Below are 18,511 nucleotides of genomic sequence, written 5' to 3'. Positions count from 1 at the left end.
ATAATCCTGAAAAAATATCCCTCAATAGACGAATTAGAGTGTTTTATTTCATTGAAATCACAAAACAGGAGTTCCACTTCTGTTTTTCGTTGCAACCTTCGACCTGGCGAAGATAGGGAATAAGTATAATGTGATTATTCCAACTCAAGCTTCGATATAGATTTAATTATAGCACGCGGTTTTTCATGAGAGAAAGCTGCTTTAAAATTTGTAAAGTATTCCATTTTGTGCTAACTTTTGAACTAGATAAACTAACAAAGTGGCGACATATAACAGACCAAAATTTCAATCTGTGTGGTATAAGTATGCAGACAATATATATCGAACGCTGTGTTTTCAAACATATCGTTAATAAGAGAACAACCATTTCAAATGAAATATTGTTCGCGAATTTGTAAAATAATTATTCGCAGTTTATAATAGTTTATATTTGAAAAAAAAAATGCATGTCATTTTGTGTGATAAATATAAGTTACAATATTGTAACATTCTAATGTAGTGTCGTCCAACTGGCATACATGGAAGCCAGAGATCAAAGGTAAAATGCATAGTAAAATTACGAATTTATTTGTGAAGCTTTTAAAACTTAGTTTCCAATTAAACACTCCAAATCAAAACTTGAAGTTAAAGATAGATCTTGATTTAAAATTATATTCGAGTACAAAATGAAGTCAAAATAAGCATACTTTTGTTAATTTCGTTGCAATAAATTCGAATGTCGGACATCAGACTTGAGTTTATAATATCTAATTTGATAAACATAATTTATCGGAATTTTTAATTTGCTGCTTTGTTGACGTATATACCGATATTATTTTTAAATTTATCACGAAATAAGTTGAATGATATTTCTCGCAATACTTATGATGCGGCCAATTTATAATTTCAACACTAGAGGCGCAAGGACTCTATAAAAGCAGTATAATAATCTCCCAAAAATTGGAATTGTTTTTGAAAACAAACCAAGAGTGTCGACTTGTGTGCGGCATCCGTAACATTTGTTGAAAAAGCCAGTTACCAAGTGCCAGATGTCTAAGCAAACCTTTCTTTTCAAGAACCGTTGTGTTATGGTAGCAGCTCGACAAGCTAAGTGGATTGTTGGCTTTTCAAAGAATTGTTTGGGTAAGCTTATTATGAGGATCTTCGTCGATTTAGACTACGTAATTGTTCCAAAATCTTCAACGCATTTGTTTTTGTTTCATAAATCGGGGATATACTTCACAATTACGGGTTTTGATCAAATTTTATAGATTTTCTGGCGTACCTCGGAGAACGTTGTGACAGAAGGCCCTTACATTTGTATTGGTATTTTCTTTGTTTGTTCTTCGCCAAAGAAACGATAATTTTGAATTACAATTTATACTGGCGATTACCACACTAATAATCATATTTGAGAAATATATGTGCCTCTGATATCTTTACGAAATCAATAATACAAGACTATGTTAAGCTTTATGTCCTCAATCTACTATTCGGCAGTATGTCACCATCGCTTCTTCTATCCCGTCAAACACACATCTGATAATATTTACTTACCGGCACTCCCTCAACAGAAGCGCTAGAGGGTTACAGTTTACACACAAGATAAAAACAGCCATGTGATGCAGTAGGATCTTACTTGTCTTCCTAATATCGGAATCGCATTTGGAATATATTTCTTACTGTTATATGGTGACTCGAAAATAAAAACAAAGGTAATTTGTGACATATTCTAGAGGCAACATAACCTTTGTGCGAAGCGTCCTAGATTATTGAAACATTTGGGTACAATTGTCAATTATACACAAAAATAAATTTGAATTAAATTTTATTATTTTCGTAGTAGTAAGTAATTAATTTTATTTGCGGATTTCCACAATATTGGGATGGATATACTTATGTGATGCATCTGATTTTGTGATTCCCCTAACCAATAATCTACTTTACCCGGTAATTGCTGATCCCGGGACCAGGGTTGTTCTCACCACGCGAATCATCTGTACTGTATTATAGTAGTTCCGGTTCCAAACTTATTTCAAAGGCTTACCGACGCCTTGCATGAGTGTTTCAATAGCACTTGACATCACTCAGTACAGTTCTACATATGTAAACTTGCATAAACACGTCTGAACAATGTTGCTAGCAATAAAAACAAGGGCGCCAACTTTGAGGTCATCGGTGGTCACGTGTACACTGAGCGAAACATGTACCAATTTACTTTGAGTCGAGAATTGAATATCCGAGTAAACCTAAATTGCCTTCATACTCGTATATCATAATGATTGCATGGAAATCCTCGCATCTGGAAGGTGGATGTGGCCAATGGAATTTTTTATATATATCTATATAAATATATAGAATTCATTTTAGTTGTCCGATAAAACTCTATTTGAACACATAGGCGTTTACGCGAGAGTTGAACCTGCTGTTTTATTAATATGATTCCTGAGGACTCTATGTTTAACGAATGACTTTGCTGGTGGCTCTCCCTGTTCCATAATTGACGCAAATTTGTATTTTACACATAAATATATTTCGACGAAAACTGCACAAAAAATTATCGAATCACTATCAATATGTCATAATAACTTTCAAGCAGCTCAGGCTTGCGAAAATGGAGCAGTATAGTAATACAAAAGATTGAAAAAAGAAACCGTTTTCACTTGAAGAATTATTATTTCTTATTGTATTTTAGATTACCAAATACAAAAATTGTAATTTTTGTTGTTGCTCTTATTAATTAAGATTCGATAAAAAAGCATTTTACTCAATGCATAGTTCCAAAATAGGAGTGATTCGACTTACGTTTATTATTGATTGAAGAATATAGCCAAAGGAAAAAAATATAATAACAATAAACGAAAAATGACACAATAAAGGAACTAATAGCAACAGTAAATAGTCGGTGTTTGAGGAACATACTTTTGAGAATTTTAGTTCGTGAAAAAGACAAGGTCTCGATGAGAAGAATTGAGAATTTTCATAATAAACTCGATGACGGATCTTCTAGGGAGATTTTCTCTATTCCAATTCAGAATCTAAAACAGAATTACCAAATATCGGTTTCATTAACTGTAATTTTGTCAAAATCAGTCTTTGCGAGTAAGGGAATGCAGCACGTAAATGAAATCGCCTAACTCACATGGATTCCTATTGTTGAAATCAGTAATAAATTTTTTTCTTCTAAATGGCATACATTTTTAAAATAAAATTATGAACTCAAACTCTAATATAACACATAGTCCTTTTATCCTACAATCCCTCAATTCCAAAAGTCAAAAATAATATTAGGTTTGAGATTATCATTTTTGCGTTGTCGTAAACATGATATTAAGTTATCGTCCCCATGGATGCGTTTGTGTCTTTTTGCATTTCAAAAGATTGTTTATTTATTTATAGTAACGGACCTGCCCTCATTCGTGAATACTGCTTCATGAAGCCGCGTTTGGTTATGGAAAAATGTTAACAAAAAGATTTTCTTTTGTTATGACATGGGTTGTAATAATATGCAGGTAATACTACATAGTAGCTGTCAATCGTGGATCTTGGATAAAAGCAAATCATTTAGCGTCTGTGCTTTGTCGAGTATTAACGGACGAATATGAAAACAAGGATTGCGTGTGAGGGTGGCGTTTCTACGGCGTTATTTACATAGTTCACTAACGTTAAAAGTGTATCAGAAAAACGTGTTCTACATTAAAAAAAATCCATTGGTAAATCAAACAAAAACTTAGTATAATGTACACAAATCACAAAGCGCGGCCACCAGTATTATTTTCCTCTCTTTGGTCGATTAGAAAAATATGCCATGTTATTGTTCCCATGCAACCACAATGGGTGATTTATGTTGTTACAGCCAATACGATGTCAATTCAAAACTTATTTGCCACTTATTAGGGTCAGAGTACAACAATTAATATTGGTATAATACAATATCAGTGCTAAAATAACAAGCTACAGCTTTATGGAATTGTTCTTGGCAGACCGCAAGCGTTTACCTGCGTGTCGGCATGGGTGGGAACAGTTAGGTTATGCGCCTGTAGAAGTAAACAACATATAACTGTCATATTTTATGGAATAGACGAAAATGATTAAATTTTAATTTTTCGTAATATAAGCATTGTAATTCTCTTTTATGAGAAACCTCATTCTGAAATGTATTATAACATTCAAAATACTTTTTTCACGCTGAAATAGCTTTCAAAATTTTTGCGTGAATTTGAGATATAATAGTGTTAGACATGAATCAACATTATATTATTGGGATTTTCGTATTATATTCTAGTTGTTATTTGTACATTCGAATTCATAAATTCTCTCTGCTTTCGATTCGAAGATATGTTTTATGCGACACGGGGGTAATAAAAAACGAGTCCCGTTTTAGTCTGGGCTAGAAAATTCGACTACGGCTCTCGACCTCGTGAAAAAGAAATTATGACAACAAAAAGTTTGACACGTGGTAGCTTGAATATTTCCAGTTAGCAATTCGAATATAGTGATATCAGATTTCCTGCGAGTTTTAAATTTAGACTTCGGTAATTTGGAAATGTGACTTTGACTACGATGCATGCAAAAACGTCAAATTCCGACTGCACGACTCTGCGCTTGTTTAGTATGAGGGTATCTAATACCAATCCAATACTGTTGGTTATTTTATAGCCATCGTTTGAATTGATCAACTTTTAACGCCAATGCATAATTCAGAATTTTAGATTTTGCGATATCGGGGCTGATAATATGTTGTAAGTTGTGGAATTCCGAAATTGCTTAGCTCTGGTATATCAGCAAATTTTCTATGCAAATTTTATATAAAAAGACGACGAGAAGCGAAACTTCCAAAGTTTATCTCTTATAAACAATGCGGTGAAATGGCATGACTTTTATATTCCATGATGTCATCAAGTATTGAATGTGAAGTAGCGAATACAGGCTGACTAACAACTTATACACGAGTGACTACATTTCCGGAATCCGTTCACGTCGCTACATTGCGTGGTATTTTACCGTGTAAAGATTCTCGTTTACCTTTTGTTATTGTTTGGAAAGTTTGATGAGTGTGATGCAATTTATACATTTTGTACAACTAATATTACATTCAAAACTGTTTTGCTGCTCCCCGAAGTATAAAGTGAACGTAAAGCGTTCGGGTTTCTTACTGAAATAATCACCTAACCGATTTTGCTGACGACGGAACATTTTGACTATATAATTTTATGATTTTGCTTTAATTAACCACTTACTTACCAAGTTGTTATCTTGTTGCCATTTGTCATCACACTTCAATGAGGGTATCGTCAGTTGCCAACATATGCCCGTGTTTCCAGTCCTTGCTTGGTGCCGACGATTTAGTCAGGTTCATCGCTGTGCAAAGATGAATGCATAATAATTATATAGATAGAAACTATATTATGCGTTTACTTTAAATGAGTAAAAAACCAGATAGGTTACGTCGAGCCGATAAAATTTTCTATTTTGTTGCCCAATTCTTCTTATGTCTAACTTACTAGGAGCAGATTATGCACGATTTGATAAAACACAACGTCTCTGCCCAATATTTTTCTTTATTTCGCAACAATATAGCGCATAAGTAACACCGTAATGCCGAAGTACTCTAATCTTTATTAAATTTCATTTACACCATAATACTCTCTGATGTCTATAAGTTCTTGATGAAAGCACTTAAATTTATCAGTAAATATGTCCTTCCTAAATTCTAAGTTTCAAGTTATCCGTTACGTATATGTCTGATTAACGTATGCGTTAAAGCGTTGATTGACATAAATAATAGCTATCATAAAGAGTTAGTATACACTGATTAACACCTACATTTTATATGTCATTTATTTTTAGCAAATCGATTTCATATTTTATTTTGCAATATTATTGTAGTATAATGATGATTACTGTATTTTGCGATGTTTTGTTAGTAACATAATCAGAATAATGATCTACAGCCCACGACATGCAAGTAGGCATCCCACATATGTGCCGTGGTATAGAAATAAACTATAATATATATTTAGCTCACTTTTATTATGGGAAGTCTCAACGAAACAATAACTTCCTTCGCAAAAAATTTGTGAGAAAATGTTGCTAAATCGGACATGATCAAAAGCAGAATCGCTGAGTATAATAGACAAATTATTTATTCAGTATAAATTGCTTGAACTGAAATTTTCATTGCTCATTTGTTGTTTTATTTGGTCAAATATCAACCTAATTGTAAAATTGGAGCGGATTATGAATGAAGAATAAATTTTATAACACGAAAACCCCAGCAAATGTGAATTTAATCTACAGCCTAAAATGATAACTCTGAAATGTTTCAAAGCCATAGTAAGCAATACATCTTCACTCTCTATGCGATGGCATCAATTTTCTGCAATCAAATCAAAATGTCGGATTGTAATTTTTGTTGAAATACCTGTTTGAGATTTCTTCCTGTAACATGTTTAATTTTGGATTATCCCCCCTTTTATTAAAATATTTTAATACTATGACAGATGACTTATATTTAACAATTGCCCATTTGGTATGTTAGATTGTAAGTAAATAAAGTATAAGTATGATATTTTATTTTCTATGATTGCGAAGCCAAAACGCATTTTATATCGCGCGGGCGTGGGCCTGTCGAAGTGAGTCTTTTTAGTTACTTCCTTGTTGATTTCCAACTATTATTTTTAGTCTGACAAAACAAACAAGCATTTCTGGATTTCAAACAAAAACCTCAAGTTAATATTAATTTAATGGGATAGAACCCACTACATCCTATTCAACAAAAATCACAAACATTTCCTCTAAATGTACTGCAATGAACCGATGAGAAAGATGAAAAAAAAAATGAAAAAAAAATTTGCTTTAGCACTGTTATTCATCTAATGCTTATGTTGAACATGTAGCTGTTGAAATGAAGTTTTTAGATAACTGCTGTTCAATATTTATCCGCTTCGTTTTAGAGTACGAATGCACTATTATAGCGTTGTCACACCCCTTGATTACCCATTTATTATTAGTAATTCATTATTGGCGAAAATTATTATACCAAACGCTGGTACCATGGTGTAATTGTAGGAAGAAAATTTCACTTACGCATGTTATCTGGAGAAGCGCTCAAGCTTCGATAAGGTGAACGGATTCTGACTGCGCTCATGGGTGGCGTCTCCGGTGAAGAACCGCGTCTTTGACTGGAATCTGAAGATGTTATTGCGTCGTCAGTTGAAGTTGATGACATAGACCTTTGTTCGCATTGCTTCTCGGGGGTTTGGTATTGCAATCTACTGCGATCAACTTGAGGAGATAATCCTACACAGCGAGGATAAAATAGTTCTTTTTGCGATCTCTCTTGAGGAGGCAAATGTGTAGGTCGGTAGTATGGAGCAAATCGGTGTGGTCTGCCCGTGTTGGAGTACGCTCCTGCTTTAGCTGCCACCGCAAGCGCCGTCGCCAAAGCTTGTTTTGCTTTCAGTTCTTGTCCTGATGCAACCAGTTGTTGGAAATCTCGAATCCAGCATGATAGAGCGTCTTGTTTTCCATCCACGGCGGATTTTGTTATTAAGTTGGTTGCAAGTGAAACAGGGTCCCGTGTAGTTGAATCGGTCGGTATTCTATCTGATGCCGATGCTTCTGGCGTTTTTCTCTCAAATCCGCTATCAATTGAAGATGGTCGAGTGTAATTCTTTTCTTCTTTAGGACTCATATCTTCATTACTGTTCGGCGTAGTATTGTGGGGCATGTGGGAAGGTCCATTGCTGCTATCTGCTCTGTAGTTGGGAGTTTTTTCATTATTTTCACATCCCCGATCGCCTTTATCGAATGGAGGTGTATCTTCGTGATTTTTCGATTTGTCAATGTCTTTCATGCCTTCTAAGTTGACAAATGGTTTGCGATCCGGTGATAACGGTTCGTCTGGTTCGCTGTGGACAAATTCTTCTTGTTTCACAAACCTTTTTCTCGCCAGAGCTGGTGGCGAGGGTCGTTTCTCATTGACTTCAAGTTCCATTTCCTTGGATTTAGTAGACTTTGCAAGATCGATGCCTTGCTCGCGTTGAGCTAGATTTTGTGTCAGCATGATTTGATGCTTTGAGAGCATTTGCTGTCGTAATGCTTCTTCAAAAGATGCTGCCGGATTCGCATTGTAGTATGAAGATCGCATTCTGGAAATATCTCTGAAAACTGGATTGGATCGTAAAGCTTGCGAGTTTGGACTGATCGAATGAGATGATGAAGACCCAGCGTCGCTCAGGGAGTGGCGTCTATTGGTTATGCCGTATTCTATGGATTCCTTTCTGATAGCATTTTGGTGCATTCCGGGTGTCAAAGTAAATGGCGAAGACGGTCGTCCATCGTAATCTAAACAGAATTTCGAAAAAAAGGCTAAAATGTAATCTATGGCAATCAACTATACGAACTCAAATAACTCAAATCTTTCATATAAATAATATCACGGAGTGCGGATTTTGGTGTATTTAAAAAGTGTTTGTGATCGCTTCCATCCGAAACCAATCTGTCCTAGATTCTATCTAGATGTCATTCAAATTCTTGTCACGATATGAGAACTACATTTGAGACATGAAATGGGCATGTAAATTTATTAACTTTTGGCGCCATTTTCTTCTTTTTACTCGCACGAAATACTAGGAACATCAGTACTTTTGTTCTGCAAAGGGTCAATTCGATGAAAATAGGAAATCAGCAAAACTCATATTGGGACAATATCTACCAAAATATTTCTCATTTGTCGAAAAATGACGTCGTATGGGTGCGTGTCAAATCAAGAGAACAATTATGAGCAGAGTACTTCTGTGTAATATAAACCTATTGGACACTTGAATGAGGTATATTTCATTTCAAATGCTTAATATTCGTCTCAAATGCCTTGTTCACTTTGCGATAGCTAAAAGTCAATCACGTGAACCCAACAGAATACGTAAAGTGTTGCGCACTTATGTTGCCTCGCCTCGATTTGCAGTCACGCACGGTGTACCCCAGGGAAGACAAAGTCCAAATTGACATGACAGTCCCTGACAATGATAATACAAACAATTTTTTTAATATAGAACGTTTTTTATCGAATGGACGTGAGAAATCGCACATTTGGGCGTGGAATCTAATAGCAGGATTAATGTAGGCGTCGTGGCTTGACAGCGGAAACCCTGCTGAGAAGTTCTTGTTTATGCTTTCACAATACACTTTCTGTATCAGAAACTGTTTTCCGCGAGACGTGGTATTAGATCAATTGAGTAGGCGATTCTAATGACAATTTCTGACTGAATAAGCAATGTTATATTAATCACATTTATGCCTGAAATACGCCTGACAGCACGAAAAGACTATGCGTATGGTTGACGCCATTTCAGAATTAATGTAACAGCAGTCTACCTTTTTCATTATCTTCATCATTACTGCTGTTCCCGTCTCTATCTCCACATCTAGTTTTGGGAGTCCAAGTCATTTTGTTCTCTTTTTTGATTCTTCTTCGTGCATTCGCAAACCAAGTCGAAACCTGTTGTTGAAGAAGAAACATCAGAATAAACATGTTATACTCATAAATCGTGATATAAATAAATACCGCATTTTGAAACCTGCATCCTTACATTATTTTTCAATTTTGAATCGCGTTAAGAACCTTCATAAAATTTATTTGATAACGTTTTGCCAGCAAGGTATCTTTCAAACTTAATACGATGAACAAACTTATAATTTATCGCAAGTATTGATAAATGTACTTCAATGTTCATTGTATTTCGTTTCATAATGTAAACAATATCACAAGTGAGTCTAAAGAACTGGGCAACAACATTACATGATTCGTTTTGTTTTCATGTACTACAATCTATACAGCATTGTGTTCAAAATCGTGCCGAAAACTTTTCGAAAGTATATTGAAGCCCGACTTTTCTGCCATTCTTCAGATGCTAGCAAGATGTACTGCTGAACTTTTCACCTAATGTGCGCTTAAATATTATGGAAGCAGACTCTGTATAGGGAGTTTTGTTTTCATGTACTACGATCTATTATACATCATTGTGTTCAAAATCATGCCAAAAACTTTTCAAAAGTCTATTGGAGCCCGACTTTTCTACCATTCTTCAAATGCTAGCAAGATGTACTGCTGAACTTTTCACCTAATATGCGCTTAAATATTATGGAAGCAGACTCGGTATAGGGAGCACACTACGTTAAAAATCCTAAACTAATAAAAATAGAATAGAACATTCCATACATTTGCGTTGGAATTCGATCGAAAGTCCTCGCATTTAATCTCTATTTGCTATGCATACCTGTGTCAATGTCATGTGGGTTACAATAGATAAAGTCATTTTTTCACTTTTTGTCGGGTATGGATTGTCTTTGTGATCGTTTAACCATGATTTTAAAATACTGGTCGCTTCTCTTGGTGCTTTTGTTCGTGGTCCAACTACAGCTTCAAGAGATCTGAATCCCCTGAAAATACGAAAAATTTCACACACATTTTAAATTTTAGTGATAATAATGATATTTGAAATTACGGATTTTTTTTTTTTTTTTGGCCTAAATAAATTTGAATTGCTAATTTATTAATAATACTTGTTTTTGGAAACAACTTTATTGTTGGCAAGGTCTTTTTGGAACATGGTTATTGCTTCCTGTATCGCACTCAGACGCAATCATTCGCACGAAGGCGACATGAATAAGGATTAACTCACAAAATCATACTTAGAAACGACCTTGTTTTTACTAATCGGGCAAACTTCCCAAAATCTATACCATTGACATCCGAGAACTTGGCACAATTGCATATTTGCAAATACACTTAGATAAACTTAAAGTTATATTTCACAAAGACATGCGTATGACGGGAGTGATTTTCTCCAGCTTATCGTGAACATTATTTAATATTAATTATACATGCGCAGATAACATTGGTATATAATCCTATTGAATAACTGCATTTGTGTATGATCAGTTGAAATCATCGAACAATAATATATTCGTTTCAAATCTTTGTCTCTGTCTTCCATTTTGGATTATCTACAGAAGATTTTGAGCTATGATGTAGAATGCAATCCCACCATATGTATGGTAGCAATGTAGAGTTTCGTAATTAAATACAATTTTTTGCAAAAAATTTAATGGCTAACACAAAGCACATTACTAAGCGGAAAAGAATATTTAACCAGGTATTGCTGTCAAATCACGTTGCATCATTCCACATCACGGAAATTGTGTTGCACGACTCGCAACATAGTTTACATGAACTGCATGAATAACGTATCTAGTTACAAATTCTAACCTGAGTTTTACATTGATTTAACATATGGTATGAGGTCGTGGTAATGTCATTTTTGATCCTACCATGACTTCATCCTTCCTCATCGGTCTAATGATAACGTTCGACTATTTTACACATTGTTATGCTGAAGCGACTAATAAAATGGACGCTTTGGTGACATACTTCTGTTTGCAATAACCTATTTACACCCATACAAATTTGCATACAACCCATATGTATATGGATACATAAAACATGAAGACAAAACTCTTCCCCTTGGTTACCCATTTACAATCATATATTTACTCCCATCTTCATTTCCCTGAGCTTATTCGCACCCGTTCAAATTTCCGACGGTAGGCATGCAAATCTACCAATTGCATTGAGCCTTTTATAATACTACAACATTGATTTAGTAATAAATATCAAAATTTTTAATATTTGTGTTAATTTTTTGTTTTACATATACGGAATTCATGGAGGTTTTTATAACTATTTTGTCATAATATTGGATATAAATATACTCGTATATATTCCGTATTGTTGATGACAACATTTACAGTTGTATGAACGTGTGGTGTCACGAGCTTCTCGAGGAAAACTTATCAGTGAAAATCATCGATTGTTCACTGTTATGTTGTCGGATTAATCACGACATGCTTTCATTAATCGCATCCCTTTGTTCTGTCGGCGACATCCCGCAACCTGAGTTCTGAAGTGAAGTTAGTCTTACGTTATGATCAAAACGTGCTAGGTTTGTCTGTGTACTAGTCGTGTTCTGAGTAAACGTACATTTATGACCCCGTGATATAACATTAAACTTCCACATATATGAAACTTCCTTTTCCTCAACACGCATGTCGATCCCATATGCTAGGTATTTTACAACGATATTCGAGATTAATGGATGTACAAGATGTTGTGGAAACTTGTACGTGAACAGCGGCACATCCATCTCATCCATATTTTTGATTTCTAGTTAAAATCAATTTTGGAATAAGGTAATACTTTTGTTAACCATCCCTGCGTCATTACGCTCTTGTGCGTCGTTTAAATTTTAATGACGAATAAGGAAAATATCATTTCATATCTAAACGCATTAAAACCTCAGTAATAACCTTGTTATAAATGAATATCGAATTCTTATGCCTGAATAATGACAGCGTATTGTATTTAAGTCGTCAGAACTAAATTCATCTTCACGTTAAAAGGGAAAGGCGGGAATTATACCACTTTCTTGTGGATTCATGTAATGGTGATTATCCGCCTCCTAAAAAAGCCGCTAAGCGTTTTTTTCCTTTCAATACGCTCCATTTAACGATGCAGCTTCTTATTTGCCGTGTCTTTGAATGAAACCAATTTCGATTAAAAACGGTCATTTCAATCCCACGATTTCTCCCAATTTCATCGATCTTTGTAAAAAATAACTGGTCACAATCTGTCGTGATTACAATGGCATGTATAGGGTTTTTATTGTTAGTGGTTCGAAAACTAATAGAGTTTGCAGGGTATTGTAAAGCTAAACTACCCTTATTTGTGATTTGAACATGGTGAAATGGTACGCATAACTTTTAAAACCAAGTTGAAATACATTTTCCGATGAAAGTAATGAATATCCCCTCGCCGTTAACCAGTGTTAAGAGAATTGTTACTACCAATGTTTGGTTTACCCCCTCGTCTATTACAAACCATATTGACTAATATAGTAAGCGTCCATAGTAACAAAATGTATCCAAATGTAATGAATTAGCGAATAACAAAGAGTAACATATAACGAATTCATATTGTATTATACTGTGTTACACGATTCTTTTGTGTCGCAACCGTCGAAATGACGGATTATCACGGAAACAAAAAAAAATCAATGTCAACATTCTTTCTTTATTTTTTCGATTTTCAGCTTGTATGTACATGACTAACGTCAATGTATCATAGGCAGGCCGTGAAAAGTTTATACTAAGCAAATGTTAAATACTATTGTTACTCTGGTTTAACACTTCTGTGCGTAATAAAATGAAAACTGTATTTTGTATACCATTTTCGAACATTATCTGTACATAAATGTTACCTTAAACGCATAGATTATCCCTGGCCGATATCAATTTAATGAATTTTGATTTTTAATATTATGCTCACATAATGGATTATCACGATTTTGGGCCATCATCGGCCAGAGTTTATTTTATGAAAATTTTACGCTTTCAAACGTCTTTCAATATAACTGATCACCAAATTAGTTGAAGATATAGGTGCGGTTGGGTCGGGGCTTCAATAATGAAATCTAAATAATAGGTAACGGGAAGCTTCGTACATTGTGCACGATTATTGTTTGATTTTAGGTCGGTACAGTGCATATTCAGGTGTTTCATAATGACAATGACTTGCAAAGGGATTAGGGATGTTCTTTGTTATTGTGGTGACTAGACGAGTTTTTACCCTAGTCAAACACAACGGTACTAATGTCGTGATTAAACATCTAATCCTGCTCAATTCAGTAACACAATTTCGATACTTCATCTAGAAGTTAAAACGAACAATAGCTGTATTACAATAAGCGCGTGTAGCTTAACCCTTATTGCCACAAACGGTGTTGAGTATTTCATATTAAAATCAATTTGATCATGCTCAAATATGATAAAAACTGATATTCGTCGGACTATTACTGTTATGGAGGGCGGGGATTGACGGGTTTGCCCACCACTTAGGAGGACATTACAGATGTATACACACTTTCGTTATAATAGATCACTATGTTTGCGTTGGGACCACATCATACATCAATCTCCGATTTTTTTAATATTGTGCTTTATGTTAACATCTTCGTACAACGTCATTATCGTTATGCGTTTGCCCTTTCTTTACCCTTAATCCGAATACATATCATTCTTAAATGGTTAAATATTGCCAACAATTTTATCAAATTTATCATGCTTTTGAATATCTTGGTTAGGGTGTACTAATAAAAGGCACCATCGTATCGTGAAATATTAGCGCAAACAAGCTAAAAACTCTGATTGATTGAAATAAAACGTTTAGAATGTGATAGGAATTTTATATTTACCTTGGGAAAGAAAAGCCGATAAGACGATTTAATCATATGGCGAGCCACGGCCCCTGGTCCGATTACCAGTCCATGATGGTTATATGGATTGTTAACCAATTATTTCAGATGCATGGACTTTAATACAATAACAAAACGATGAATCTGATAAGATGTGATGAAATTAATTTGAGCTGATTGCTGTTTAACTTAAAGTAATTGATGAGTAGTAATTCGATTACACAAGTAAATAGAACTTACTGTGGCCAACAAAAATCCAATTGTGATAGATACGGCGATCTTCTCCAGGCTTCTCCGCCCACCTACATAAATAAAATATTAATAATCGTTATCCCAAACAACAGCAACGAGTTTGTACTTTTTTAATTCTGTTTGTAAGCATACTTTTAATTTCAATATTTTTCATATATTTGAGGTATTAAACGATGTCGTTTTGCGGAAGGAATCATCGAATTTACATATTTTCAATAAATACGAATTAACAAGTGACCAAACATAATACATGAAAATAAAGCATTTATATCAGCTCAATACATATCATTCCTTATTCCTGGTTCTGTTGTTTCGAATATATTTTTGAAAGATTTACATGTTATTGTGAAATTAGCATATGAGTGTTACATGAAACTAGATCAAACAAAATTTTTATAGAATTAAAAAAAACTCTCATCTATTCTGAACTATATGCGATGCTCACAAAGATATATGCAAATTTTTCCGTATGTTTTACAGTATTGTCATGTTGTGCCAGTGAGTCTAAATTTTTTATATGGTTGTATTTATGTCACATAGGACTTAACTCGCACAAAACGTCTACAATTTTGTCCCAAACACCATGAATTTTGTGCGTTACTGGCACATAACGCAAGCCCCTGGCCCCATATTACTGTACTACATCGTATAAACTTGACTATATGTTATTGACTGCAGAACCATTGAACGGGAAATCCGACGCCACATCGCGTCTTTGACTCAGCCAAATTACAAATTATATGCGAGAACAAGAACATCAACATGCAAATCCGCATGTATCTGCTTTAAAACAAGCTATGGAGGTTTTGAACAGTTTCATTAGCGTGTTAAATGCGATCCAATATCTGAGAAATTGTTTCAAAAACACGATTACAAATTGATCAAATTTTTGTGCCAAATATCAGCTTTCTCGTGTTCAAGACAGAAAATAACATCATTTTATTGGATATACATTTGGTATAAACTTTCGCCATATTTAAAAATGGAGATTTTGTGAGAACAATAAACAACAGATGAGGCAATATTATAAGGGAACATTGGATTTCAATTTTGTTTGATTAGATTTTCTTATACGTTTCTTTTTTCGCTACAAATAAGGCTCTGTATAAACATCCATTAAAGTAGCTACTGCTACTTTGGCGGTACCGGAATTTTTACGGTTCCCCATTACCTTACCGATTTATTACACATTTGGTGTATTTGTATACAAAGATTGTAGCAGGTTTTTATATAAATACAATAAACACCATATGTGGACAATAATTAACTGGCGACCTAATATTTCGAAGCAAAACAAAAATCAAATCCATGAATTTGAAAATACCCCATACAGTATTCCTAGTGTGTTTTTGTTTCACATAAATATACCAATATCAACCGATGATAATACTCATATCACTCGAAGTTAAACTACAATTTATATACAAATGCTCGCTTTGTTGACTTACGGATTGACCTTCTTAAAAACTAGACGTAGTAAAGACTAAAAATCGTCGATTTTCAACCGTGAATCATCCATGTATAAGTGCCATATTATGTCATTATTGATTTTTTCAAATTTTTAACTTTAAAAATAAAGTCAAAATTTCATTTTTTTTTTTTCATTTTTTTTGTTCCGGCTTTATAGTTACTGAGTCGACGTGTTAGTTAATCATGTTGATGATAAAATCCCATTTTGACTGCATCACATGCTATGTAAATTAGTAACAGATACACCTATTGTTTTAGTGGTTTCTACGAGGAAGTTCTGTGATGATTTTCAACACGATGTTAACGATATTTGATATAAATTTGCATTGGTTTCCCGTTTTAAAATCGAATATGCCTATTATATATTTTGTCAAACAAGGTCTGTATCTTAATTTGCTATTTCCTTGTGTGGAATCAAATATTGCACAATATTATTTTACACATATATACTAGATAACGACTGCTAGTTGACATTTAAAATATTATTTTTTTGGAAATAAAAATTTGAATGCAATTTTGTTAGGAAGATAAGTAACAATAATAATATATTGCGTTAGTGAAACTAGCTCAATTTAGTGCGACATGCGTTTAGATGAATGGCAGTAGGTGAAATATTAAAACTTCCATTTATGAGAAAACTTTTACACCAATCATATATCACTAATCATATGCGTTTAATTTTTTTTTGCGATTAACAAAAGAACTTATTTATTTAAACAGTTGCAAATGTTAATTGAGTACAGCGTTATAGAATACAAAATAGAGTCATTTATGTATGTACACCACGATGCGTCAATTCTGTGAGTAAAGTCCATTATACACGTACCATTTATATAATATTCAATTATCGTTCAAAGCATATGCATTTTTTATGTATTCACGTATGTTCTTACCATTCCTGGATAAAACATTGCTGCTCCTGGTGCTCTACCGTAGGGTGAAAATGTTGGTGGTGGAACTCCCGTAGCCCCTTGTCCCGCCACGGCCGCCGCGACCGCAGCCGCGGCATATGGAGAGTTGTAAAGCGAAGCGAGGTGAGCCGGTAAATCTGCCGCCATGGATGGTCTGCTAAACAGCGGAGAACGAGGTTCGGACATCGGGCTGTGCGAGTCGCTATCGCGTCTTGGCTCTCCACTCAGAGGATATCGATGCTGAAAATAAAATTCGAAGTATTCAATACAGTAAACAAAATGGCTAAAAATGGCACACGTCAGGTTCAAATGTGTTAAATGAGTTTAATAAAAAGTTATTTTCAAGTATTTGTCTTGTTTTCAAATTGTGCTTTATATTGGGTTGTCATAATACTTTTAGTGAATGGTTTTGACCCCGACACACAAGAGTGTCTACGATTTTCACTGCACTCCTCCATGTTTACCCATTACTTCTACTTTACATAAAGTTACAAATAATAGAGAAAATATATATCTTACTGAACGTATCGACGAACTTATGCCGAACATTTCAGAAGGTGCAGATAACGTGCCGTACGACATTCAAAATTTATACCGATATTCTTAATAAAATGTAACTACTATAAATCTGAAATAACAAAAAATTGCATGAAACAAATGTAACATAACAGAAACTCAATAAGAAAGTGATATAGTTAAGCTCTTCTAACATGTAACTTATAATAACTGGTGTTTTTATATTCAATCTCCTTCCGCTATATTAAAAGAATACGCTAGATTTATTGAGAGTCTTTTTTCATCCATGTTACGACTACCTCGAATCCCTGGTACATACTGATTAAGCTATCCTTGTACGGCATCTAAAATTATATCAAAGCTTATAACAATATGCGCAATGACAGCAATTGGTCATACTTAATAATAATCGGGAACAATGAGGCGTATATGACGACAAAAGGAAAAAATACCGCCTTAAGATAGATAGGAGAGCAAGTAACTAACTGTAAATAGAAGATGGTGGTTTTTAACTATCCATTAGACACTGCATATTTCTTCCATAGCTTGTTAACCTGTGTATGTAGCGTTATGAGAGAATTTAACGCTGTTTCTTCGCCAGGTGTCCAAATGTTAATTTAGTAAATTTCTCCTCCCGTACCCTGTAGATATTTTTTAGGTTATTAGTTCGTTATAGGAATTAAAAAAAAAATTCATGCATCATACACAGAACCAGTTGCATTCTGCATATTTGCTAACCCATGTATGCATTTTGGGTTGAAGGGCTTTCTATACAATACCTGGCAAATTATTTAATTTAACAACACACGACAATGAGTTTTACCGCAAAACTTCATAAATATTCCTGTTGGCGACGCGGAAAAACCGCAACTTACTTCCTAAATACTCGAGCTCTATATTCATACAACTTTCAAGCTGTCGCCTAATCGTTGATGGCGATCGTGTGCATTGGACGTTGGATTAATTTTGCCACTTTTCTCACTCTCACAATTTAGGCAATCGAGAGAGAATCTCTTTTTCCCTCACCCCAAATTTTCGCATTCTTTTCAGGCGAGAACTCACCATAAACGC

At 34.4% G+C, this 18,511-nt stretch overlaps 1 protein-coding gene across 1 annotated transcript; it reads right to left on the bottom strand.

Moving 5' to 3' along the window:
• Positions 1-2,495: 2,495 nt before the first annotated feature.
• Positions 2,496-17,557, bottom strand: LOC120341644 (uncharacterized). Its single transcript, XM_078120156.1, has 8 exons — positions 17,444-17,557; positions 16,907-17,164; positions 14,532-14,593; positions 10,260-10,422; positions 9,358-9,481; positions 7,069-8,328; positions 5,224-5,340; positions 2,496-3,017 (listed from the first exon to the last, which is right to left on the bottom strand). The coding sequence occupies exons 1-7, from the start codon at positions 17,504-17,506 to the stop codon at positions 5,252-5,254; spliced, it is 2,019 nt and encodes a 672-aa protein (XP_077976282.1). The 5' UTR covers positions 17,507-17,557; the 3' UTR covers positions 2,496-3,017; positions 5,224-5,251.
• Positions 17,558-18,511: the final 954 nt, after the last annotated feature.

The sequence above is a fragment of the Styela clava genome, chromosome 14 (genome assembly GCF_964204865.1).
Source record: "Styela clava chromosome 14, kaStyClav1.hap1.2, whole genome shotgun sequence".
Classification (NCBI taxonomy): Eukaryota; Metazoa; Chordata; class Ascidiacea; order Stolidobranchia; family Styelidae; genus Styela; species Styela clava.
Note: the sequence above shows the minus strand (reverse complement) of the source record. Positions and strands in the feature narration are given on the sequence as shown.

What these genes read in the sequence shown, in the direction of transcription:
- LOC120341644 (XM_078120156.1), bottom strand. Translation starts at nt 17,506, where the DNA reads ATGTCGTACGGCACGTTATCTGCACCTTCTGAAATGTTCGGCATAAGT. An exon ending in TTGGATTTTTGTTGGCCACA is followed by an intron (nt 10,423 to 14,531) that starts GTAAGTTCTATT and finishes TCGTATTTTCAG; the next exon opens with GGGATTCAGATCTCTTGAAG. An exon ending in CCCACATGACATTGACACAG is followed by an intron (nt 9,482 to 10,259) that starts GTATGCATAGCA and finishes CTTCAACAACAG; the next exon opens with GTTTCGACTTGGTTTGCGAA.